Source organism: Mytilus galloprovincialis, chromosome 2 (assembly GCF_965363235.1).
Source record: "Mytilus galloprovincialis chromosome 2, xbMytGall1.hap1.1, whole genome shotgun sequence".
Lineage (NCBI taxonomy): Eukaryota > Metazoa > Mollusca > Bivalvia > Mytilida > Mytilidae > Mytilus > Mytilus galloprovincialis.
The window spans coordinates 79,499,037-79,525,788 of record NC_134839.1 but is presented as its reverse complement, the minus strand read 5'-3'; the positions used below and the strand labels follow the sequence as shown (position 1 = coordinate 79,525,788).

The window sequence follows — 26,752 nt, the reverse complement described above, 5'->3', positions numbered from 1 at the left end:
ACGTAAAATGTTATTTTCGCGACGTCAAACTATGACATATCGGGAAAAGATGCATTTTTCGACTGATTTTTATCATTCAAACTGATTTAATTTGAAAACGAGTGCATGGACCCCTATTTTTTAAAATAGCAATTTGTTTCATTTTGCAAGGAGATTATGTGACCCAAATTTTATAAAACTGTAAATAGCGCAATTTTTTTAATTTTTATAAACATGCAGCAAAAAATGACGTTTGTTCCTCTATTCAAGAACATTTGATAAATATAGAGTTATTTCAGAATAAAAAATGCATAATTTTTAATGATACTTATAAAATACAGAAATTACTGATTATATAACAAAAAAATTTGTGTTTATCTTTTAAAACAAAAAAGTTACGTCGTTCTTTCAAAAAAGAAAATACTTACACAAATCTGAATTTTGAGCAAATATACAAAATTTCGACCTCATTTTACTCAAAAAGTAGCACATGAAGGTATATTTTTTATGACATATTTGATTTAATCAGGTAAAAAATAGCCTATATGCAAATTTTCATCAACTTGTAAATACAGGTTCAAAACTGTATCGTATGCCCTTAAAAAAAAAATATTAAAATAAAAAAAGAGAAGACTCGGTAAGATCCCTGTGTTGTCCCAATATTAATATATAGCGTTTTAACAAAGTTGTTAAATTGTTTTAACTTAAATTACTTATTTATTGGAAAGTAACATTTGCTAATACAATGGACATGCATCTGGTACTTAGTATGGACTGAGACTACTATTACACATTATGTTATAGTAGTCTCAGGTATGGATAAAAAAATTGGGTTTTTTCTCTGAGTCGTTTAAATCACTCGAAACTAGGTGAGATATACACAGAAGTGATAGATATGTATTACAAATATGGAAAAATGAATATTTTAATAATCAACAACAAAAAAATGTACATGTATCAGATCGTATCATATACTCATAATATTAAGCGCCTGTGGTATATGAGGGTATGGATGAGGTTTACAGACCACAGAAAAAACGGCCCTGAAATTAATTTAAACTTAAAAGAATAGATCTAGATCTAGAGATTTAAAAAAAAAAAAGAGAGAAATTAAATTATGGGCGAAAAATAATTATTTAAAAACCCATTCTGAGTATTCAAATCTTGGATCATATTGATTCAAACCCTTATGGGTGTTTACATTTTCCCCTTACTGTAGAACAAATACACATAGTTTCGTTGACTTTGGCATGATATCCGCGGCAATCAAAGTAAAATATGCATAAATCATATTTTGTAGCATTCAGCCAATCTCGTTTTTATAATGTTTTAAAACTACCGTTTTTAAAAACTATCCAAGAAAGACAACTCTAGTCAAACTACAAAAAATACAAAGCCTCAAAAATCAATACTTCATTACGTAATCTAGTGGTCATCTACGATTGGTGAATTCACATGACAGAACTGAAAGGTGAAGCAGCCATTGTTGTCTTCACATGGAAAGGTTTGCACACGGAACGAAATTTACGGTAAGTTTACGACATGGGAAACCGAAACGAAATGGGAAGGTTTTAATGGAGCACTAATGCAGTTCCAGTACACAACTAAATGTACGTAAACAATGACTAAAACAAAAAGCCAGAAGTTGAACGTTGCATCAGATCGTTCTTCTTTGTATTTGGTTTTGCAGTTCACATTTATATTCAATAGCACACAAGCCATGAACTTATTTGTACAACTTTTATATATCCAAGATAAGTGATGTCTCTTTTTGGGAGATAATTTCAACAGTGTGATGATTTTGTTTATTTACTTCTGAATAGTAAATTATTAGTCCAAATGAATTATGACGTCTGGCAAGGCTATTTAAATTTTTTCTGGGACGCCTTCATAGTCGTCTGGCAAGGCTTTTTTGATTTTTTTTCTGGGACGCCTGTATAATTTGATCATTCAAAAAAAAGTAGGTTCCCACCTTGGAACTCTCCCCTGAATCCTCCACTGGTTATTCACCGTGTTTTGGGGTAATCGGTAAAAAAAATCAACGTGCAAGAAATTTTTAATTGTTAGGTCATCATGAAATGGCAATTTTATGTCTTATTCTTGTGAATTTATATAGTCAATGCTGCATAAAAAACACTAATCATTTTCTAATTAACATGATTAATCACAGATCATTGAAGAACTACTGAAAGCCTAAGGAACACCGTGTATCATCGTACAGCGGATATATGTACTAACCAAGCGGGCGTGAGCGATTTTGATATTAAACGGTAACGAAAATCTTTGTTTTGTTTACATAATATCAATGTGTACATCAATCTAAACATAATTGCTGTTTTAAGAAATGATCGATTTGGTCGTAGGTCGATGATTACATACAGTGTATGTCTCATTATTTTCCAAAAACAAGAGGGATTACTAAAACATTGTAAAAGCATGTGCAAATACTTGTCAAAGAAGTTGGCCCTCGTCTCATTCGATATAATTCTATATTCATTGCAACTCTTTTTCTGATAGAAGGTTAATGTGTGTGTTAAATAAGTATAGCTGTTTCAATAATTGGCATTAAATTCTTTCTTACATATGTTATTTTTCGATATTTTATCCCTAAAGAAGCGTTGTGTATCGTGTTTAGCTGACCACATAAATCCTGATGTACGATAAAATTGAGAATGCATAGTTAAGTTGTTGTACACCATACACAGATACACAAAAACTTTATTTTCATACTTGTATATTACCCAAAAAGTTTCAAGGAATGAGTAATCACAGGTAGGGTTATGATTGGTAACTATTACTTTTGCCCTGTCATGCCTGTATTAGGTTTCTTTCAGATAAAACATGTAAATGTCTCAAGAACTGTATCGAAATTGAAAGTTGGTGTTGACATTCACAACTATTTGCGCATGTACAAGTTAATTTTTCTTATTCGAATATCAAAGTATTTCTATGAACAGGAAAAAATCGATGCGAAAATTATTTGGGAGCAGGAATTTCAAATAATGAGAAATATACATTGAATATTGATAAAGCAAAACAAAGATTTTCTTTACCGTGGAAGGTCAAAATCAATCATGCGGGCTTGGTAGGTACCTATATCCGGTGTACTGATAATACACTGTGAGGAAGACAAAGATCATACATGTACAAACATACCTAGACTCGCGATGAACAAGATGAACTTCACTCAGCATAGGTTCCAAAGGTATTTGGGACCACAGTCAGGCCAGTGGTCTTTTGGTCCAGTATATGTACAAGCATTATATTACTGGTCCATGTCAGTGTTTTATCAGTCTTTTACAATTATGACTTTAACAAAATTCCTACATCTTCACTGGTCATTTGGTCCAGTAATTGATTAACTTTTACTGAACCAAACCATTTATTACTGGACATTGCCATTTTAACGGATCTTTGGCATGTTTGGAATGACTGTTAATGAAGCAGTGGAAATAAAACCATGCATCCTTGAATGCAAGATCAAGGAAATAAACCAGTTCAGGCATTGTTCAGTAATAGACAACATTTGAGTTCCTGGTGCATGCATTCCTGTAAAAAAAACTTTGATTTTAGCGAACATCATTAGTATCATTTCTACGTTTAGGAGCATCAGCACTGCCTTTGCCATGTTGAGTGAGGGGTTAGTAAAATATGATGCTATATTGCAGGAATTATTTGGCAATTAAATATTTATAATTGCGAATCAGCACTGCAGCTGTCATTAGGGAATTGTGATTAAGTTTTCATAATGAGAGAAAGTATAAGTTATTATTTCTCTAGAATCAGAAGTTAAAATTTTGATACCAGTCAGGGCTCTCGCTAAGGATTTTTGAAGGCGAGTCCAGGGACATGTATTCATGATGAGTTCAACAGCAAGAAGAAAATATTTTATTGCAATATAATGTAATATTTTAGTCTCCATTTCCTAACAGAGCAATGAAATGATATTAAATTCAGATCACTTTTAAACTTTTGCTATAAAATGATGATATTTGTGTTTAACTATGTTCAATTTATACAAAATATTTCAATCTTGATGCATCTGTGGACTCACCAGTTTTGAATACGGTGAGTCCAGACAGATTTTTGTGAGTCCAGGACTCATGGACTCGCCTTAGCATGCTTAGTGAGAACCCTGAGTCCGGTGTTATTGCAGTTTTCTTTATATTTGAAAAAAAATAACCGTAGAAAATTGCAACATGACGAAATACTGAAAAAGAAAATCAACATGAGAAAAGAGGACACAGTCAGATTTTGCAAATCTATGCTATGGCGAAGACACCATGTTTTCAGTTTGTTGTAAAGGCCTGTTAACAGAGAAATATTGGTTAAACAAACCTCTGAGATAGTTTTGCCGCTATTCATGCGCATACGTTATTTTCGATTCAATCGTACTAGTTTAAACCGATCTCTGCGTTCACATTTAAAGTAAGATCGGTTTTCTTTGGATCCAATCAAACTAAACTACCTTTTTAGCTCAACTGACCTGAAATGTCAAGTGAGCTTTTCTCATCACATGGCGTCCGTCGTCCGTAAACTTTTACAAAAATCTTCTCCTCTGAAACTACTGGGCTAAATTTAACTAAACTTGGCCACAATCATCCTTGGGGTATCTAGTTTAAAAAATGTGTCCGATGACCTGGCCATCAAACCAAGATGTCCACCATGGCTAAAAATAGAACACAGGGGTAAAATGCAGTTTTTGGTTTATAACTCAAAAACCAAAGCATTTAGACTAAATCTGACATGGGGGTAAAATTAATAATCAGGTCAAGATCTATCTGCCCTGAAATTTTCAGATGAATCGGACAACCCATTGTTGGGTTGCTGCCCCTGAATTGGTCATTTTAAGGAAATTTTGCTGTTTTTGGTTATTATCTTGAATATTATTATAGATAGAGATAAACTGTAAACAGCAATAATGTTCAGCAAAGTAAGATTTACAAATAAGTCAACATGACTGAAATGGTCAGTTGACCCCTTTAGGAGTTACAATGTATTGCCCTTTATCATGTTTATAGTCAATTTTTAACCATATTTCGTAAATCTTAGTAATCTTTTACAAAAATCTTCTCCTCTGAAACTACTGGGCCAAATTTAACCAAACTTGGCAATAATTATCTTTGGGGTATCTAGTTAAAAAAAAATGTCTGCTGACCCGGCCATGTCTAAAAATAGAGCATAGGGGTAAAATGCAGTTTTTGGCTTATAACTCAAAAACCAAAGCAATAAGAGCAAATCTGACGGAGTTTATTGTTTATCAGGTTAAGATCTATTTGCCTTAAAATTTTCAGATGGACTGGACAACTGGTTGTTGGGTTACTGCCCCTGAATTGGTAATTTTAAGGAAATTTTGCAGATTTTGGTTATTATCTTGAATACTATTATAGATAGAGATAAACTGTAAACAGCAATAATGTTCAGCAAAGTAAGATCTACAAATAAGTCACAATAACCAAAATTGTCAGAGAACTCCTTAAGGAGTTATTGTCCTTTAATTTATAGTCAATTTTGAAAACATTTTCGTCATTTTTGTACATTTAACTTGTACAAAAATCTTCTTTTCTAAAACTATGGGCCAAATTTAACCAAACTTGGCCACAATCATTACTAGGGTATCTATTTTAAAAAAAAGTGTCTAATGACCCTGCCTACCAACCAAGATGGCAGACATCAGTAAATACAGTAACAGGTGAGCGACACAGGCTCTAGAGAGCCTCTAGTTTGTGTTTTAGTTTAGACCAATTGAAGATCGATTCACAGCGTTCACATTGGCTCTTAAATCGATCTAAAGTGAACCAGTCGTTTAAATCAATTAAAATGTCCTAGTGTGAACGGGGTCTAAATGTTCTATCATCACAGACTTCTTACTCTACAATATAAAATGCATCAGGTATACATTGTATACATAGCCAACAACAATGTGCACTGAGGGTAATTATAATTGAACAATGTGTATTTACATCAATATGATCATAAATTAGGTGGGAAAACCAGATGCAAGATGGGAAATAATAAAATAAATAAAGTTCTGCCATAATGCCCGCGTCACACTGTCCCGATTTTTACGCCGATGGCAACACGATTATGGAAATTTTCAAAATCGGGACTGATCGTATCCAGATCGGGCTATTCGTAGTACCATCTTTAACCATCGTAGAACCATCGGCCACTTTTTCTAGCCTTCGGGAACAACTTCGGGAAGGGTTCTAAATTTTTTAACATGTTAAAAAATCCCCGAAGGTGCGTCCGATGTTGAGGGTTCGTATTGAGTTCGTATCACTATCCTCACCATCGTAATGTCACCGGGAATGCATCTTTGAACATCGTATTGCATTCGTGTTTCCATCGTTTCCATCGGGCAGTTTTGACAGTACGATGTCTACACGAATGAATCACGAAGCTACCCGAAGGTCTTACGATGGCAACACGACTTCATGAAGACCTCGTAATCCCGTCGTGATGCCATCGAATAAAAGTACGAAGGTGACAAGATGGAACTACGACGGCAATAAATCCAGCTAAATGTAAGTTAATTGTCGCACTTAAATACATTTAAAGTGCCATGCGCGATATGCACTGGTCAGTCTAATACGACAGTTAAGAAAGACGTTCACAAAACATGGAGCTCATATCATATGATTCTATGAAAACAAGAAAGGCGACAGCGTTGTTTCTATTAATTCAAATGGAACAAGAAGAGCAGGTACTACAGGCTCAGGATTTACTTTTACAAATAAATAAATATTATTTTTTGTCAATTTTTCATATCAAATAACATAATGAAAATCATAAACGCGCCTCGTATACCAACACTGCAGGTACACGTATATAGGGAAACCAACTTTTTCTTCATTATTCTGATTTTTTTATGTATCGTCTGAGATGTTGTCACACGAATGTTTACTCAATAAACATTTTGTTTTCTATATGTCATATTTTGCCGCATTTGTTGCTTTCCCCACATCCTTCCTTTAGTCTATATTATTATAATATTCTCCTGGAAAGAGCTCTTTTTGAATAAAAGGGATCAACGAACCCATTACCTTACCTTTAAGATAGATCAGTAAACATGGGCATAATTATGGGTGATTATTCAGACTAGTGCACACATTTTACAGTTCAAACAAGGCAATGCCGAGCGTGGCATCCCCTCGTATGTAACATATTGGGGACAGATATGGACACTATATTTGTATATGACACATGCAGAAAATGGTAAATTGAATACGCATATTTGATACATAAACTATTTTTTTAGAAATCAACCAAATTATTCAGTAACTGGAAATACCCAAGGTCTTCCGTCTTATGATTAAACCAAAAAATTAAATGTACTATATAATATATATTCAATATTGATCAAACAATTTAAAACGTGTGATGCCTTCGGCATTTAATTAAAATGCATCATAAGCTGTACACGGACGTCTTTTAGACATCGTATGGCCATCGCGCCATCATCGTAATCCATCGTGTAGCCTTCGTGATCCATCTTGTAGGCTTCGGCTGAGATATGAAGCTTAAATACCGTCTTCGGTTAACCTTCGTATGTCCATCTTTTGCTATCGTATATACTTTCGGCACCCTCGTATAGACTTCGTTATTCATCGTACTTGCTTCGGTCACTTTTTGGTATTTTAACGAGATCGGGACCAACTTCGTACGAACTTAACAATTTTCGCATTCGGGTGTCCATCGTATATAAAAATCGGGACAGTGTGACGCGGGCATAAAAGAAAAATTTTCAATAATTGTTTGGTGGTACATTTGAGGGAGGAATATTACATGGAATATTTCTTTTATTACATTCAGTAATGGGTTGTCAATAATGATGTAATTTTTTATTCCAGATGTGCTATTCCATGTCTTCAAAACTATGCTTCATATGTCTAGCATTATTTTTGCTGTCCTTTATACCTCAACAAAGTAATGGCAAAGAAACAGAACAAAGCAACTTGTATGATAAAGTTACCCCAAAACCTATCAACCCAAACGAGGAAACCTTGAAACAGATCATTCCAAAGAACTTAAGTAATACGTCACAAAATGAGAAACTTTTAAAGAGGGAATATTTTATTTCTAAGTTATTAGAAGATTTTGGTAATGAAAATGGTGTGTTGACACATGATGGTCTGGATAAAATGTTAACACAGTTAGGTTTTAAAGTTGGTCATGTTCACAACATTAAAGACCATGATCACAACAGAGACCATGATCACAGCGTAGACCATGATCACAGCAAAAACCATGATCACAATCACCATGAAGTTGAGCAAAATTATTCAGAAGAGGAAGATCATACTCCCAGGAACAAAATAAAAAGATTTTTGAAGATTAGCACTAAAAATGACAGTTCTGTTAAAGTGAGTATTTACATTGTGTAACATATATTATGATGATGATATATAATGTTCAAAATATAACTATTAGAGTTGCAATTTAAATTGGACACTAAATATTATCTTAAAGGAGACATTTATTATATAATCAGCATTCTCACTATGGGAAGTCGGGTTAGTCCATGAGTGCTGGAGTCTTGACTCATTGACATCATTTTCAAGATTAGCAATTCAAAAGATGCATTAAGAAAGTTGTAGCAACACACATACATGTATTATTTTATAGCAAGAGTATAATACATATTTTACAATGTATTATATATATATATATATATATATTTACATGATAATAATGCGATATGATGATATATGTCATGTCTGTGGTAATGAAATAACCAGATTTACATCCCAGCTCCTTTGTTCTAACAGGGGTGATCTGAGCTGGATCACCCCTACCAGATCACCTCAGTTTGGGTTTCTTTGTTATGCATGCATGCTTTCCTTTGTTCAGAAATTTGTTCTGTATCATTTTGGCGGGAATGTCAAATCCACTATAAAACTTGTAATTAATTATACAGAAAAGACTATTTATCAAAATTCACGTAGAAAAAAATCCAGTGTATATGCTGGGATTCGAACTCTAGACCTTTAGCATATCAAGCCACGACACATGCCACTACACCAGGATACGAATAAATAGTAATTTGTGGGTAAACAAGAGTGGGACAATTTTTTTAAAAAGTGGCGAGTTGACATTATTTGATATCTACTCAACAGGTTTGAGGGCCATTAAGGGTATACATCATATAGTAATATATAAAGTATATTATAATGGTTGTGTGGCATTCTAAACTAGATTTTATTAATTGTAAATGGTTTTCCGTCTAATCTAAAACAGCTGGGATGTAAAATAGTTATCCCATTCGGACTTGGTGTGTCAGTTTTAGATCACCCTCTGGCCTCCGGCCATCGGGGTGATCTTACACTGACACCGCGTCCTTGTGGGATAACTGTTAAAGAATGTATTATATATCAATATGAACATGATCAATGAATAATGAAATTCTTTTATCAATTGTAATCTTTAAAGAAAAATGATAAAAGAGTACATTTTGTAATTTATATGCAATATTAAATGATCATTGGGATAGAAAACTGTATAATCATGATAATAACTTGCTGGAAGGTAATAATTTGAATTCATATATAAATTATTTACATAAATCATAACTTATCTTATAGGCATACATGTATATGTATGCATACTTCACATGTTTAACTTTCTCTGAAGGTACATTTGACATTTGATCAAATGGGCTCTGTTTACCATGTTTACTTAAAAGGTATCAATGTACATTTTTACATGTTATATCATCAGACTTAATAATGTCCTCTTGGTTCAATTGTTTTTTACTTCTTTTTCGTCTAATGATTTAATTTGTATAACATCGGGGGTCACCACACTTCAGAATTATAGGGAGTGACTCTCCCTGAGGGCCAAACCTAATAAGGAGACATCATGGAGAATTGAAGGATCGCATCAATACATTTACTTTTCTACATTGGCTAGAGGTATAGGGGGAGGGTTGAGATCTCATAAACATGTTTAACCCTGCCGCATTTTTGCGCCTGTCCCAAGTCAGGAGCCTCTGGCCTTTGTTAGTCTTGTATTTTTTATACGACCGCAAAATTTGAAAAATTTTTCGTCGTATATTGCTATCACGTTGGCGTCGTCGTCGTCGTCGTCGTCGTCCGAATACTTTTAGTTTTCGCACTCTAACTTTAGTAAAAGTGAATGGAAATCTATGAAATTTTAACACAAGGTTTATGACCACAAAAGGAAGGTTGGTATTGATTTTGGGAGTTTTGGTCCCAATATTTTAGGAATTAGGGGCCAAAAAGGGCCCAAATAAGCATTTTCTTGGTTTTCGCACTATAACTTTAGTTTAAGTGAATAGAAATCTATGAAATTTTGACACAAGGTTTATGACCACAAAAGAACGGTTGGGATTGATTTTGGGAGTTTTGGTTTCAACAGTTTAGGAATTAGGGGCCAAAAAAGGGCCCAAATAAGCATTATTCTTGGTTTTCGCACAATAACTTTAGTTTAAGTAAATAGAAATCAATGAAATTGAAACACAATGTTAATGACTACAAAAGGAAGGTTGGTATTGATTTTGGGAGTTTAGGTCCCAACAGTTTAGGAATTAGGGGCCAAAAAGGGACCCAAATAAGCATTTTTCTTGGTTTTCGCACCATAACGTTAGTATAAGTAAATAGAAATCTATGAAATTTAAACACAAGGTTTATGACCATAAAAGGAAGGTTGGTATTGATTTTGGGAGTTTTGGTCCCAACAGAATAAGGGGCCCAAAGGGTCCAAAATTAAACTTTGTTTGATTTCATCAAAATTGAATAATTGGGGTTCTTTGATATGCCGAATCTAACTGTCATGACTGTGTATGTAGATTCTTAACTTTTGGTCCCGTTTTCAAATTGGTCTACATTAAGGTCCAAAGGGTCCAAAATTAAACTTAGTTTGATTTTGACAAAAAATGAATCAGTTAGGTTCTTTGATATGCTGAATCTAAAAATGTACTTAGATTCTTGATTATTGGCCCAGTTTTCAAGTTGGTCCAAATCGGGGTCCAAAATTAAACTTTGTTTGATTTCATCAAAAATTGAATAAATGGGGTTCTTTGATATACCAAATCTAACTGTGTATGTAGATTCTTCATTTTTGGTCCTGTTTTCAAATTGGTCTACACTAAAGTCCAAAGGGTCCAAAATTAAACTTAGTCTGATTTTAACAAAAATTGAAATCTTGGGGTTCTTTGATATGCTGAATTCAAAAATGTACTTAGATTTTTTATTATGGGCCCAGTTTTCAAGTTGGTCCAAATCAGGATCTAAAATTATTATATTAAGTATTGTGCAATAGCAAGTCTTTTCAATTGCATAGTATTGCGCAATGGCAAGAAATATCTAATTGCACAATATTGTGAAATAGCAAATTTTTTTTTAATTAGAGTTATCTTTCTTTGTCCAGAATAGTAAGCAAGAAATATCTAATTGCAAAATATTGTGCAATAGCAAGATTTTTTTTTAATTGGAGTTATCTTTCTTTGTCCAGAATCAACTTAAATCTTTGTTATATACAATATACAATGTATATTCACTTTTTACTACCAACTGATAAATTAAAATAATCTTTACCATTCAGTGATAACAAGCAGTTTTTTTACATCTTATTTCCTTATCTTATCTAAAATGTTTTTAGATAATGTATGTTGGACATTTGCCAGACATGACTATGATGTCATTTTCTATTTTTATTTGCCAATAACTTTATGTAAATAACTTCATTGGAAATTTGCCAATATAAAATGTTGCTGATGAAGTTTTTTTTATTGTTTTATACAATAAACAATGTATATTCACTTTTACTACCAACCAATCTTTACCATTCAGTGATAACAAGCACTTAATTTTACATTTTAATATTTTATGATGTATTTAAAAGAGTATAGTTATTGTTGCAAACTCCATTAGAAATTTGAATTGATATCAGTTTTGGAAAAAGGGAAACGGGGATGTGAAAAAAGGGGGGGGGGGTTAAATTTTTCTCATTTCAGATTTCATAAATAAAAAGAAAATTTCTTCAAACAGCATAGTGAATTGCTAAAAGGCAAAAACAAACTTTTAAGTTCATTAGACCACATTCATTCTGTGTCAGAAACATATGCTGTGTCAACTATTTAATTTTAGATTTAAAAAGTTTGAAGAAGAAATCTTTAATTGTAAAATTTGTAAAATCTTGACATTTGTTTTGTGTAAAAAAAAACCATGTAATGTCAAAAATTTGATCACAATCCAAATTCAGAGCTGTATCACGCTAGAATGTTTTGTCCATACTTGCCCCAACTGTTCAGGGTTCGACCTCTGCGGTCGTATAAAGCTGCGCCCTGCGGAGCACCTGGTTTAATTTTAGTTTCTTGTGTACAATTCGGAAATTAGTATGGCGTTCATTATCACTGAACTAGTATATATTTGTTTAGGGGCCAGCTGAAGGACGCCTCCAGGTGCGGGAATGTCTCGCTACATTGAAGACTTGTTATTGACCTTCTGCTGTTGTTTTTTCTATGGTCGGGTTGTTGTCTCTTTGACACATTCCCCATTTCCATTCTAAATTTTTTTTATTTTAAGTACTAAATTTTCCAAGCATCAAAACCTTTTTGTGATTTTTCACAGCCTTTCACACAACAACTGTTATGTGAATTTTCCCTGCCTTGCCATTGTTGTGGTCTGAATTACCTGCAGACCCAAATTGTCAAAACATATATATGTACATTGGTCAAAGATTTTTCAAACAATAGTCTGTTTTGAATTTAATATTGCTCACAATTATTCGTGTTAAAATTCATTATATAAACCAGGAACCAACATGACCAATGACCCCTTTTGAAAAAAAAATAACAAACAATTGATAAGTAAGTTTTAATATCTTGAATGCTGTTTCACTCTCTCTCATTGCCAAGATCATATCAAAGAAAGGAATAAATATATCTTCTTTGAATTATTTAGTTCGTTTGTAGGGGACTTCAGGTTTGCACTCAGACTGCTGTCCACCCATCTTTCCTGCAAATCAGCTTCCCATACAATATTGATTTGATATTTGGTATATACATTGTACAACATAAACGAACATAGTAACCACCTTGACAAGTTACAAATGTAAAGATGTATAGATAAAGTTAGCATGGTTAGAAATTGGTTCAAGTGCAATAAAAAATAAACCTTTTTTGTCACTTGGTCAAACTGGTGAAAACTTCTAGCATGTCTAGTAAACATGGAAAACTCAATGTCAATTTCAAATTGGGGTGGGGGAGGAGAAACAAACATATTTTTTGCGTCGTATAATGGTACATTGTATGTTGATGTCGTGGTCTGCATCCGAAGAGGCATTAAGTTTCCGGACAATTACTTCAGTTTTAGAGAATGGATCTCTATAAACTTTTAACAGAAGCTAAAATACATTTAAAGGAAGGTTGGGAATGATTTTGGGTGTTGTGGTCCCAATAGTTAAGGAATTAGGGGCCAAAAAAGGGCCCAAATAAGCATTTTTCTTGGTTTTTTGCACAATAACTTAAATATAAGTAAATAGAATCTATGAAATTTAAACACAAGGTTAATGACCACAATAGGAATGTTAGGATTGATTTTTGGAGTAAAAGTCCGAACAGTTAAGGAATTAGGGGCCCTAAAAGGGGCCAAATAAGCATTTTTCTTGGTTTTTGCACAATATCTTTAGTATAAGTAAATAGAAATCTATGAAATTTTAACACAAGGTTTATGACCACATAAGGAAGGTTTGGAATGATTTTGGGAGTTTTATTTTGAACAGTTTAGGGGCTGAAAAGGGACCAAAAAAGCACTTTTCTTGGTTTTCGCACAATACATGTACCTTTATTAAAAGTGAATAGATATCTATGACATTTAAACACAAGGTTTATAACCACAAAAGAAAGGTTTGGATTGATTTTGGGATTTTGATCCCAACAGTTTAGGAATTAGGGGCCAAAAGGGGCCAAAATTAAATTTAACTATTTGTAGTCTGTTGTTATTTATGTATTATTGTCGTTTTGTTTATTTTCTTTGGTTACATCCTCTGACATCAGACTCGGACTTCTCTTGGACTGAATTTTAATGTGCGTATTGTTATGCGTTTACTTTTCTACATTGGCTAGAGGTATAGGGGGAGGGTTGAGATCTCACAAACATGTTTAACCCCGCAGCATTTTTGCGCCTGTCCCAAGTCAGGAGCCTCTGGCCTTTGTTAGTCTTGTATTATTTTAATTTTAGTTTCTTGTGTGCAATTTGGAAATTAGTATGGCGTTCATTATTACTGAACTAGTATATATTTGTTTAGGGGCCAGCTGAAGGACGCCTCCGGGTGCGGGAATTTCTCGCTACATTGAAGACCTGTTAGTGACCTTCTGCTGTTGTTTTTTTCTATGGTCGGGTTGTTGTCTCTTAGGCACATTCCCCATTTCCATTCTCAATTTTATTATTAGTTTGATTTTTAACAAAAATTGAATTCTTGGGGTTCTTTGATATGCTGAATCTTAACATGTACTTAGATTTTTGATTATGAGTGCAGTTTTCAAGTTAGTCCAAATCGAGGTAAAAAAATAAACTTTGTTTGATTTCAACAAAAATTGAATATATGGGGTTCTTTGATATGCTGAATCTAAACATATGTATTTAGATTTCTGATATTTGGGCACAGTTATCAAATTGGTCAGCATTGAGGTCTAAAGGGTTCACAATTGAACTTTATTAGATTTCTTCAAAAATTGAATTCTTGGGGTTCTTTGATATGCTGAATCTAACCATGTATTTTGATTTTGGATATTGGACCATAAAACATGTAAAAGGTAAATGTCCAATTTAGAAGTTTTTAAGTTTAAGTTCTTAGACCATTGTAGACCACATTCATTCTGTGTCAGAAACCTATGTTGTGTCAACTATTTAATCAAAATACAAATTCAGAGCTGTATCAAGCTTGAATGTTGTGTCCATATATATACTTGTCCCAATTGTTCAGGGTTCGAGTTCTGCGGTCGTATAAAGCTGCGCCCTGTGGAGCACCTGGTTTTATTTTGGCTTAATGTTTAAAGCACCTTAAATTAAGCTATAGCAAAACAAATGCAATATTCTGTAACAACAAACTGAGACATTGTTGCTCACTTTGCCTGTATAAAATCTTTTGTAAAGGAAAACATGTTTGCTTTAATTTTTTAGGACAAATATAAAAAATATAATGTTGACAGTTTGTTACATGAGTATGGATATACAGATGGCATAACAAGGAACCAGTTTGTTAACTTTTGTCCTGGGTTACTGTTCTTGTTGATGGGTTTAGAGCATGCAGATCAACATTATCCTGATGGAATACACCAACATCTGAATACATCAGAGAGTAGCTATCGTCTACCAGAAGGTATTTAGCTATAGATAGTAAAAAAAGAGAGATGCGTTAAAAGCCTTCCATCAGGCCCCTGGAATTTCGTAACAAGAGGTAGTTTTGAATTTGAAATTTTGTATAAATGAATGATATGCATTTGTACTATTGGACACTTCAAGTCCAGAAGTGTATATATACATGTAGCATGTTTTTTTTCGTAGATTGAACTGTTTGTAAACCAATAAATATAAGATTGCCCAATGCAGTTAAATGAATTCACTAAATGTTTTTTGTATTTCAGTATGGGGTTTTAGCTGTCTGTCAGTGCTTGCGATCAGTTTAGTAGGATTACTTGGTGTAACTGTTATTCCCATCATGCAGAAAGTCTTTTATAATCATCTGTTACAGTTTTTAGTAGCGTTAGCTGTTGGAGCCCTCTCTGGAGATGCTATGTTACATCTCATTCCTCATGTAAGTTTAGTTACAATGTATGATATACATGTACCTCCAAACATTGAAGTTAGGGGGGGGGGGGGGGTAGACATGTCAACCAAATAAGCTTTCTTTGGGGTATAAAATCAGCTAATGACAGTATAGTGACACCATTTATTTATATATAACTTCTTTGAAATTGGAAATTCATATTTCAATCCCATAAAGTTCCCTGTTTCATGTTTTGCATTTCCATCTTTAGAAACAAAAGAAATTACCAACATGACCAAATGAAGATTCTTTTAATAAAATTCGAAGTTTGAATTTACGGTTTAAGGGACTCACTGTCAATAATTTATTCACCAACAACAGATAAATTTCTAAGATAAACCATCTTTGTCAAGAAAATTATGATATTCATAGACATGCCCCTTGTACAATTTTTGTATCTGTTTTAAAAATAGTGTCATTGATTAGGAAATATTTCATATTGGAGTCATCTCTCTGTACCTCATTGTACATGTTGTAGTTGAAAACCAATTTGAATTATTCTCTTCCAGTGCTTAATACAATGCAATGTTTAATTTTGAGTTCCTAATTTAGAATGAAAGAAATCTTGACCCTTCAGTGCTCACAAGCATTTTAAACTTGATTTCATATGCAAAGTGATGAATCTTAATTAAACGACAATAATTCAATGCAAGCCCATTGAGTCCTATGGCAAATCTTAAAAAGATAAATTTGCAACGATTGGCAAGTGTAAATTGGACTTGATAGGAAACAATATACAATATACTGTATAAATGTTTTTGAATTCCACTTTCAATTGATCAAGTGATCTACATACAATGATAGATGACTCTACCACTTTATCACTTTAATCATTGGTACTCCATGGGTGTAAGAATTAAAGTGTACACATTTTGGTCTTTGTCAACGTGGCAACAGTGATTATTAATTACATGATACATTTGAAGTTGAACAATTCTTTTATGCTGACATTTAGCCTTTGTCTAACATTTATACACAAACTATATGTATAATAAAGTTCTACATAAATTTCAGGCATTCCAAGGTGGACATTCCTCGCATGGTGAACATGATTCACATGACAACTCACAGCATATGTCATCTGTATTGAAAGGACTGTGTGGACTTGGAGGAATATATTTCTTCTTTCTGATAGAAAGACTCTTGACAATACATACACAAGAAAAACGCAAAAGAAACAATGTAGGTATCAAATATACCAATTAAACTGAAAAGAATTTCTGCCTTCAAAATAGCTCGACTGGCCATGGTCAATACTTAAAATGACTTGATATCAAACTTGATATGGCCATTCTGTTGATGTAAAGCTTATATACAAAAATATATTATTCAGTTAAAAACACTTTTCAATATTTATACCACGCTTGAAATACCCCTGCTTTAAAAAAGGGAGGGTATACTGTTTTACCTCTGTCTGTCTGTCCATCCATCCGTCCGTCAGTTTGTCGTCCCATGAATATTTTTGTTGCATTTTTCTCAGGAACTGCAATACAAGGATTTCTGAAATTTAATTTCAGGGTTTATATAAGTCTGCTTTTCTGTGTGATGCGTTTTCAGATTCATCACTCGACAACTTCCTGATAACCAAACACTTGTATGATAAACATGATAGCCAAGTTGAAAGTTTTCATCACATTTTTCACGGGAACTACAATACAAGGATTTCTGAAATTTGGTTTCAGGGTTTATACAAGTCAGCTATACCATGTGATGCGTTTTTAGATTCATCACTCGACAACTTCCTGTTTACCGAACATTTATATGATTTTACACATTATAACTAAGTTGAAAGTTTTTGTCACATTTTTCTCAGGAACTACAATACAAGGATTTCTGAAATTTTGTTTCATTGCTTATACAAGTAAGCTATACCTTGTGATGCGTTTACAGATTCATCGCTCAACACTTGCATATTTTTACACCATTAATATTATCCACTTGCGGCAGGGGTATCATCATTGAGCAATAGCTCGCAGTTTCACTTGTTTTATTTACTTACAGGGTAAATCTAAACACACCAATAACAAGACGGTATATAGTAAGGAACAAAACAGCAGTTTTATAGGACATGCAAGAAAAACGTCTGAACCTGATTGTGAAGATATGATTATGGGCATTCATCCTGGACACAAAGGTATGTTTGGAGTTATTTCTAGACAGGTTCACATGCCATTCATCTTGGACACAAACCCCCAAGAGTGACTGGGGAATAGAAATATGGTCACTTAGTCTTCTACCGACGTGTTAAGAACCCTTGAAACAACTCTTTGAGGTGTCCTGGAGGTGGCCTGTTGCAAGGCAAAATTTCTGTCCTTATCCAATATACTCTCATTTTCCAGTGGCAGTCCAAATTTCCCAGACCATCATCCAAGATAGCCTCTATTATTTCAAGACCTACCTATAGTATTTATTGTGAACTTGTTCTAGTCCTGAATATGCATGAAATATTTGCCACTGGACGTTAAGCAACCAACAATCAATCAATCAATCTTGGACACAAAGTTATGTTTGGTGTTAATTCTAGAGAGGTTCACACGCAATTCATCCTTGACACAAAGGTATGTTTGGTGTTAATTCTAGAGAGGTTCACACTCCATTCATCCTGGACACAAAGGTATGTTTGTTGTTAATTCTAGAGAGGTTCACACTCCATTCATCCTGGACACAAAGCTATGTTTGTTGTCAGTTCTAGAGAGGTTCACATGCTCTCACACAAATGGATTGAGCCATTGTATCTGTTTTAGAAGCCAGTGTCTCACTTAGTCTTATTGTCCTTTGGTTGGACCTGTCATCACAAGAGAAGTTATTATAAAAAAAATATCCTGTTTTATTGTCATTCCTATAACATTTATGGTTTTTTTTTATTGATTAGACCTTTGGTTTTCCTGTTTGAATTGTTTTACACTTGTCATTTTGGGCCCCCTCATAGCTTGCTGTTTGGTGTGAGCCAAGGCTTTATGTTGAATGCCGTACATTGATCTATAATTGTTAACTTTTTATACATTGAGACTTGGATGAAGAGTTTTGTCATTGGCTCTCATACCACATCTTCATATTTACATGTATGTTTTTGTTCCAGCTTTGAAGAATTATGCTGAAGAATCTCACAATACTGACTGTCACAAGCTAGATGATTTGAGTGACGAGGAAAATCATGTCAACTGTAAGAAATCTACAGACGAGGAAGAGCCATCACTAGTATTAAGTCATACACATGGTGGTCATGGTCATAGCCACTGTCATAAAGTACCCAAGACAGTGGCAGCTATTGCATGGATGGTTATTATTGGTGATGGAATCCATAACTTTTCTGATGGTTTAGCTATAGGTGCATCTTTTGCAGAAAGTTTAACAGGAGGATTGAGTACATCAATTGCTGTATTCTGTCATGAACTACCTCATGAAATAGGTTAGATATTGATATGTTTGTTGTAAGACTTTTAAAAAGATATTATGTTGTTATAGCACTGCCAAAGCTAAGGAAAAAATATTACCTCAAGCTGCTGAAACAATTTTAGGGGGAAAACAAGCAGAATGCTATCACAGGATATTTTTTGATGAATTTTCAAACTATTTATGAAATTCCAACTGAAAAATAATCCTTTGCTACATGCATAATATGTATTAGAAATGTAAATTTGATCAAACCATACTGCATATGTACTGATATAAGAATAAAACTTAATAAATGTATAATTTCATGGAGAAGTATTACAATCATAACTAGTTTTAAAAACTTTTGATGAAAGTACAATTTTTATATGTTTTTTCATTTCAAATACCAGAAAGAATTTTGTGAATCACTGGTTTTGCGAAAAATTAGAATTTGTAGGTTCAGAGGTGTTTGAGTTTATAGGGTGAACAAGATGAAAATTTAAATAATAAAAACTCATATTCCAATTTTATACTGGGATATTCTGTATTGTACAACATGTGCAGTAGCCTGCATTTTTACTTTGCAGTAAAATCAAATGGTTGCCCCTCTGTTCATGCTGTTAGAAAATGTGAAGATTGTTTTGTATTTTTCAGGTGATTTTGCTGTTTTATTAAGAGCAGGGATGACAGTTAAACAAGCCCTGGTATATAACTGTGTATCATCTGTTCTTGCCTTTATGGGTATGTGTATTGGTATTCTTATCGGTAATATAGAAGGTGCTAGCCTATGGATTTTTCTTGGAGTCGCTGGCATGTTCCTGTACATAGCTTTAGTTGATATGGTAAGATATTTCGTGATACTACCAGGTAGATCAAAAGGACTGTTTAACAAATAAAGGCAAGAGTTTTGCCATATAAAAGATTTGTGTAGGTTATATATGGTACTTTATACTATATCAGCAAGCTCTTCAGTACAAAAACATTATATGTTTTAAAAACCTGAAGAGACAAAAAAAAAAGGAATATTTTTACTCAAATCTGAGGTGAATTCACTGTGGTTTCATTAAAAAAAAGAAGTTGAGCTTCCAGAATTGAATATTACTTTTGGTTTGGAATAGATGATTAAATCTGAATTTAAATTGTGGCTCAGAAAATCTTAATTCACTGCAATGTTTGTATCACATATAATTAAGTATACACATGGCAAACATGGAATTCCTTATGAGAAAGATTCACAGGCAATAAATCAAAAGATACAACAGTACCATAATATGGTCCTAGCTATATATGTTCGACTTGGATCAACGTCCAATCTCTAATCAACTTCTTAAATCGATGTCCAAGTCAAAGTTCAATATTTTAATCCTCTAAACAACGACTAATGTGACATACTTAATCACAAAAACAATGTCCGACCTGTATTGTTTTGTCTTTTTGTGAAGTATTGTTTTCTTATATTACTATTACATGTAAATGCATATTATAAGTTGTATGGTTTGCTACTGAATTATGTTATAAATCATGTCAGTAAAATTGTATTTTGATCGAGTTATAACTGCAATGACAGTGTGAATTATTAATTTTCAGCTTCCACAGGTGTCTGATGTAGATACAAAGAAGGGAGAGCATCCACATTGTCATCTTTTGTTACAGATTTCAGGAATGATGTTAGGAGCAGGAATAATGTTTCTCATAGCTTTATTTGAACATGACCTGAAGAATATCTTCTGATATGAATCAGTTGATCAAAGAAACAAATAGTGCTTCCAGCAGTGCTTAACAAATGACTGATGATGTAGTTTGTGTATAAGTGTTGTATGAGGGTAAAAATTACAGTAAAACATGAAGATTATTATTGATGTCCATTATACTAATTGACAATGATTTAAGAAATCCTTTGTGAACAAATGAAATCTTAAGAACCTTTTTTCTTTTATTTGGTGTCTCTCTTTCTATACAGTACACTTATCATGGAATTATATTAAATCAAATTGAACAATGTTCTTTGTTGAACAGAAGTGGCTCATGAAATTGCTTTCATCTGTTTATGCATTTATATTTTATTTTCTGTTCATCTTAACAAAATTGCGGAAGTGAGAATTCCAGCCTGCTGTTTCCACAGGCTGCATCATAAATGTGTAAAAGATTATGATAAGGTCAGTTTATAGGGAACAAGATGTGGTATATCAATGATGTTTGGTATGCAGTTGTATATGCATCCCATTTCTATGGAGATTATGTATGCCCCTTGCTCAGTCATGTTTGCTACTTTTGCATATTTTCACATTAAAGTTTTTGATCAGGATTGTTTTAAGGGGAATTTTAGTGGTCAGTGAATGATTTTTAATATGCGGCTCAATTAGCATTGACATATCTCATTTTCACAGATTTTTTGGCTCAGCATATTCAGACACGATTCATGGAATTTGAAAGTTTTTGATACTTTTAAAATTTTGTCGTTCTTATTTTAAAAAAAAATATTGCATTTGATTATCAACACTACATACAGGTGAGACATTTCCCTGTGTGAACAGATATGTTTAATATACCTTCAAAGTTTCCAGTTAAGGGGTTTAAAAAAATAGAAAATATATAATTATGTCTAGGTCTTTAGATGGCTCTATCTCTTTTTGAAAACCGATGATAAGTGACAAGTCTGAAACAATTATTTACTGATTTTGAAAGTATCTGTTATTTTTTGTCTGTAAGATGGGTTGTTGTTGGGGGGGGATTGAAACCTGCAAAAGGAAGCTTCATTTTATTTGCAGGGAGTCTCCCTGAGGAGAAAAAATTAGAATGCAATTATTTTTAAGATGAAATGTAATATTTGAAGTGTGATAAAAATGTTGTCCATGTATTCAAATATATGTTATGGATTTAAAAGATGTATAATAATGAGATTTAATATTTTGTAGACTTGGTAAAGTTCAATTTTAAGTATTCTAATTTCAAGAGTTTAAAAAAATGTTGCTTTTTTATTGACTTGAAATCCTTGATGTTTAAAACATCTTATGTCTTGTGGACTATTTTTTGCATATAAGTTAAAGATATTCATTTAGGTGGTTGTATAATTTCATAAATGTCTTTAATGATATATGTTTTGTAGATAACCAATAAATTACAATGATTACAGACTACAGTATCCTTTCCCATCTCATACTACCAATTCTTAGTAGTAAGATGTGGCCTTGTAATAGAGATGAGCTCTTATGAGGTTTTAAGTACAACAAAAATTACTGCCTATATAAACAATTGGTAATGATAACATGTGCCCCCTTGATTTTGATCATGTTTGGGGAGGACAACATTTACAGTACCTTGGTTTTTTATGCCCCACCTACGATAGTAGAGGGGCATTATGTTTTCTGGTCTGTGCGTCCGTTCGTCCGTTCGTTCGTCTGTTCGTTCGTCCGTTCGTTCGTCCGTCTGTCCCGCTTCAGGTTAAAGTTTTTGGTCGAGGTAGTTTTTGATGAAGTTGAAGTCCAATCGACTTCAAACTTGGTACACATGTTTCCTATGATATGATCTTTCTAATTTAAATGCCAAATTAGAGTTTTGACCCCAATTTTACGGTTCACTGATAGAAAATGATAGTGCAAATTTCAGGTTAAAGTTTTTGGCTTCAGGTTAAAGTTTTTGGTCAAGGTAGTTTTTGATGAAGTTGAAGTCCAATCAACTTGAAACTTAGTATACATGTGCCCTATGATATGATCTTTCTAATTTAAATGCTAAATTAGAGTTTTGACCCCAATTTTACGGTTCACTGAACATAGAAAATGATAGTGCAAATTTCAGGTTAAAGTTTTTGGTCCAGGTAGTTTTTGATGAAGTTGAAGTCCAATCAACTTGAAACTTAGTATACATGTGCCCTATGATATGATCTTTCTAATTTAAATGCCAAATTAGAGTTTTGACCCCAATTTTACGGTTCACTGAACATAGAAAATGATAGTGCAAATTTCAGGTTAAAGTTTTTGGCTTCAGGTTAAAGTTTTTGGTCAAGGTAGTTTTTGATGAAGTAGAAGTCCAATCAACTTGAAACTTAGTATACATGTTCCCTTTGATAAGATCATTCTAATTTTAATGCCAAATTAGAGAATTTATTCCAATTTCACAGTCCTTTAAACATAGAAAATGATAGTGTGAGTGGGGCATCCGTGTACTGTGGACACATTCTTGTTTTATAAGAATTGTAATTATACCTTTTGCTACAAAGTACAGAATAGGTAGATAGTTTTTGTCCTGTCCATGCATCAGTCAGTAGGAAGTTTACATAATGGAAAACTTTATCTAATTGCAACCATACTTATATTTATGCTCATATATAATGAGAATAGGATCCCATTGATATTGAGGTATAAATAATGAAAAAAGTAGCTTCCGATTACTTACTGAAATAATTTATTTCAGATTGTGACCATTCATGAATTTTATGCTCACATTTAATGAGAGATGTTAATTCTAGAGGTTTAACAAGATAAAGTAATTAATTCACTGACATGGATAGGTTCACATAATTTTGTGTTTCTCTTAAAGCAACTAATCATGACCAATACATGTAAATAGGTAATTTGGTGAATCTAGTGCATAGTAAGTCATTTTGTATATAATTAGTTCACCTACCCCAGGGGCCCAGTTCAACAGATATAAATGTTAGGGACACTTCAGTGTTTAACCATTATTATGGATGTTTTGGCCCACCTAGACGGAAATATGTGTTCGCCTATTGCCATTATTTTGTGTGATATCATCATTCATTGTTTACAGCTTGCCAAGCCCTAAAGGCTAATCACGTTGTTATTATTTTTATGTTCAATCATTATACATGATAAAGCCCACAGAGTTATTAGTAGAAGGTATTGTTTTCACTTTAATTTGTGTTCAGCTATCATTTATTGCTTATATAAAAAGATCATTTATTCTGAATTAGGTTATATTGGCATCACTTATGTGATCCAGTTTTTCTGTTTGGTCATTTATCTTTTATCAAATCAAGTTATTGATATGATTAAAGTTTTTGTTCAGTTTGAGTTTTAGTTACAATCTTTTTCATTTCTTAATGTTTTCAGTGTTACAGGTCAAAGACCAGTTAATGTTAGTTACCAGTTAGTCATTGGCATTTTATGCACATATTTTCATTCATATAAAGTCTCTTTCCATTGATCCATATAGAACAGGAAAAGTTTTCTATTTGTTAAAGTTTAGCAGTGAGACACACATGAAGCAACATGACATCTGAGAACTTATTGTCTTTTGAAAGCAATTTTTTAAGCTTGATTTAAATTTTAAAAAATGATTCAAAAGAATTTTGAATTTAAAAAAAAATCAATTTCAAAATAAGACCACTTTCTCTGTCCAATAATGTGTATTTTTTTATTTAAATGTTATTGGAGAAGAAAGGAGAAATTGGGAATTTAGCACACTGTGTAAAGAATTTATCTTGCCGACTATCTTCACATGTGGTATTTTGACTAGCGGCCTATCAAAGTGATCAAGTCTTCAATACTTAGTATTAAGATACTAGTTCCATTTGTCTATAAAGAAAACAATGGCAACAGTAACAACTTTTTAGCTTTAAATTTGTTTTATGAATTTATTTCAATCGTTCTTACATCATGTACATGATTGTATCAATTTCTTCGTCTGTTAAAACCTTTTACATTTCTTTTTTTTTTGTTTTGAAAGGGAAGTAACTCCCTTATGCCAACAATAACAACTTGGTAGCTTTAATTATGTTTTATGAACTTATTCCAACCTTTCATCATCAATTTCTTCGTCTGTTGAATCACATTTTTCCTCAACACCTTGTTGTTTTTATGTTATAGAGGGTTGTGGCATCTTTATTGTTTTGAAAGGGAAGTAACTCCTTACTAACCCCATATGGTTGGTAACCCTTTACGGTAACTAATCATGTATTTTTTAGAGCACCCTATACCAAATATACATAGTCACCATGTGTAGTCCTTTAACCAGTCATATTTCTATAAATCTATAGGTAAGATAAATATATATATATGTAAATTTAGAATATTACATCTACAAGTATTTCTTTTAAACCTAAATTTTTATCAATTAATGGCTTGGCTCATTTCATGTAGTGATAGTATATGGTGATTTCCCCATAGAATACCACACAAAGACCACAATGCTCACAACACACTGGTGTTTGCTGGTAAAGAGTTGGTCTCAATTTTTTGTGCTATTTAAACCTACCTTTTAGAATCTTTAATTTGTAACAATAATATTTCTATCTACCACTACTGTTAAATAATTCAAGAAATGCTGTGAATTTCTAGCACCGACTGGAACTTGACCTGCAACTACAAACTGTACTTAAATACAAATGTATATATATATTAGAAGATCTAGATCTGATGAGACCTAAATACTCAAACACATAGCTTATTCACTGCTTGTTTGCACTGCCAATTTATTTTATTCCATTAAGATGAACATATCACTTTAAATTATCTTCACAGTGTATGAGGGTTGAGGATAAAGGTTTATGAAGATATTTTTGTTTATTTCATGGATTATTATTATGTGTCAATATTGATTAAATGTATCAAAGTCTCAATAAATCTTATACATTTGCAGTTAATTATAACTGTAGTGTTTATTTGAATTTGAATACAGTTATTTGTGTTATTGTAACAATGTAAAATAAATATAGATTAAGAAATATGCATCAATATCATATATACAAATGAGGAGATGTGGTATGATTGACAATGAGACAACTCTCCAGAAGAGACCAAATTACACAGAAATTAACAACGTTAGGTCACCATACGTACTTCACTAATGAGCAAAGCCCATGCCGCATAGTCAACTATAAAAGGCTGTTAAATGACAAATGTAAAACAATTCAAACAAAAAAACTAATAGTCTAATTTATTTACAAAAGAATGATGTTACACAGCAAAGAACAACCACCACTGAATAACAGACTCCTGACTTAGGATAGGTACATACAAAATGTGGTAGGGTTTAACTAGTTTGAAGGCCCCAACCCTCCAATAATCTGTAACAGTGGAGTAATAGTACAAAATAAGAACAAACTATGACTATCGGTTGAAAAAGGCTTAACTCATCAGATGGACAAATCTCATATAGAAATATACTGGCAAAACAAAGTGGAGAGTGGACATGGCAGGATACTTATCCCCATATCAAAAAAGACATTAAGTACAGATCTGAGAGTACAAGAAGTTACTGACTGCTAGTTCAAAGTCAATAACATATAATAGCTTAAAAACAAATTGTGCATCTAAGACTAAATTATTAATTAGTATACATTCAACATCCGTTAAATTTAATGTAAAGAAGTCATAAACAGTTGGAGAAAAACATGACCTTGTTCAATACCAAAATACAGGTATCAACAGATTGTAGAGCCATGAATATGTATATATATATATATATATAATAATACTATTTAGTTTGCTCTTAATTTATGTATACCAATCAGGGCTGTGAGGAAAGGGCTTGATTAGTAATATAAGGCTTTGAAGTTTTAATTATAAGTCTACTAGAGTATCTTGAATTTATAAGTTATATGAAGATGTGGTATGAGACAACTCTCCATCGAATTCATAATTTGTAA

At 32.9% G+C, this 26,752-nt stretch overlaps 1 protein-coding gene across 3 annotated transcripts; it reads left to right on the top strand.

Moving 5' to 3' along the window:
- Positions 1–1,404: 1,404 nt before the first annotated feature.
- LOC143064502 (zinc transporter ZIP10-like) lies at positions 1,405–25,777 on the top strand. 3 transcript variants are annotated; one of them, XM_076237371.1, is made up of 9 exons: positions 1,405–1,508; positions 7,833–8,345; positions 15,126–15,324; positions 15,590–15,759; positions 16,786–16,953; positions 17,773–17,905; positions 18,851–19,180; positions 19,801–19,988; positions 20,734–25,777. In XM_076237371.1, exons 1-9 carry the CDS (start codon positions 1,476–1,478, stop codon positions 20,875–20,877), a joined length of 1,878 nt encoding a protein of 625 aa, XP_076093486.1. In that variant the 5' UTR covers positions 1,405–1,475; the 3' UTR covers positions 20,878–25,777. The 3 variants fall into 3 exon arrangements, with proteins under 3 accessions (XP_076093486.1, XP_076093487.1, XP_076093488.1); XM_076237372.1 differs by having other exon boundaries at positions 1,502–1,589; XM_076237373.1 differs by lacking the exon at positions 1,405–1,508 and adding an exon at positions 3,361–3,619.
- The last annotated feature ends 975 nt before the right edge of the window (positions 25,778–26,752 follow it).

Coding starts and splice junctions, on each gene's coding strand:
- LOC143064502 (XM_076237371.1), top strand. CDS start 1,476: ATGGAAAGGTTTGCACACGGAACGAAATTTACG. Junction 16,954..17,772: donor AAAAACGCAAAAGAAACAAT/GTAGGTATCAAA, acceptor ATTTACTTACAG/GGTAAATCTAAACACACCAA. Junction 19,989..20,733: donor ACATAGCTTTAGTTGATATG/GTAAGATATTTC, acceptor ATTAATTTTCAG/CTTCCACAGGTGTCTGATGT.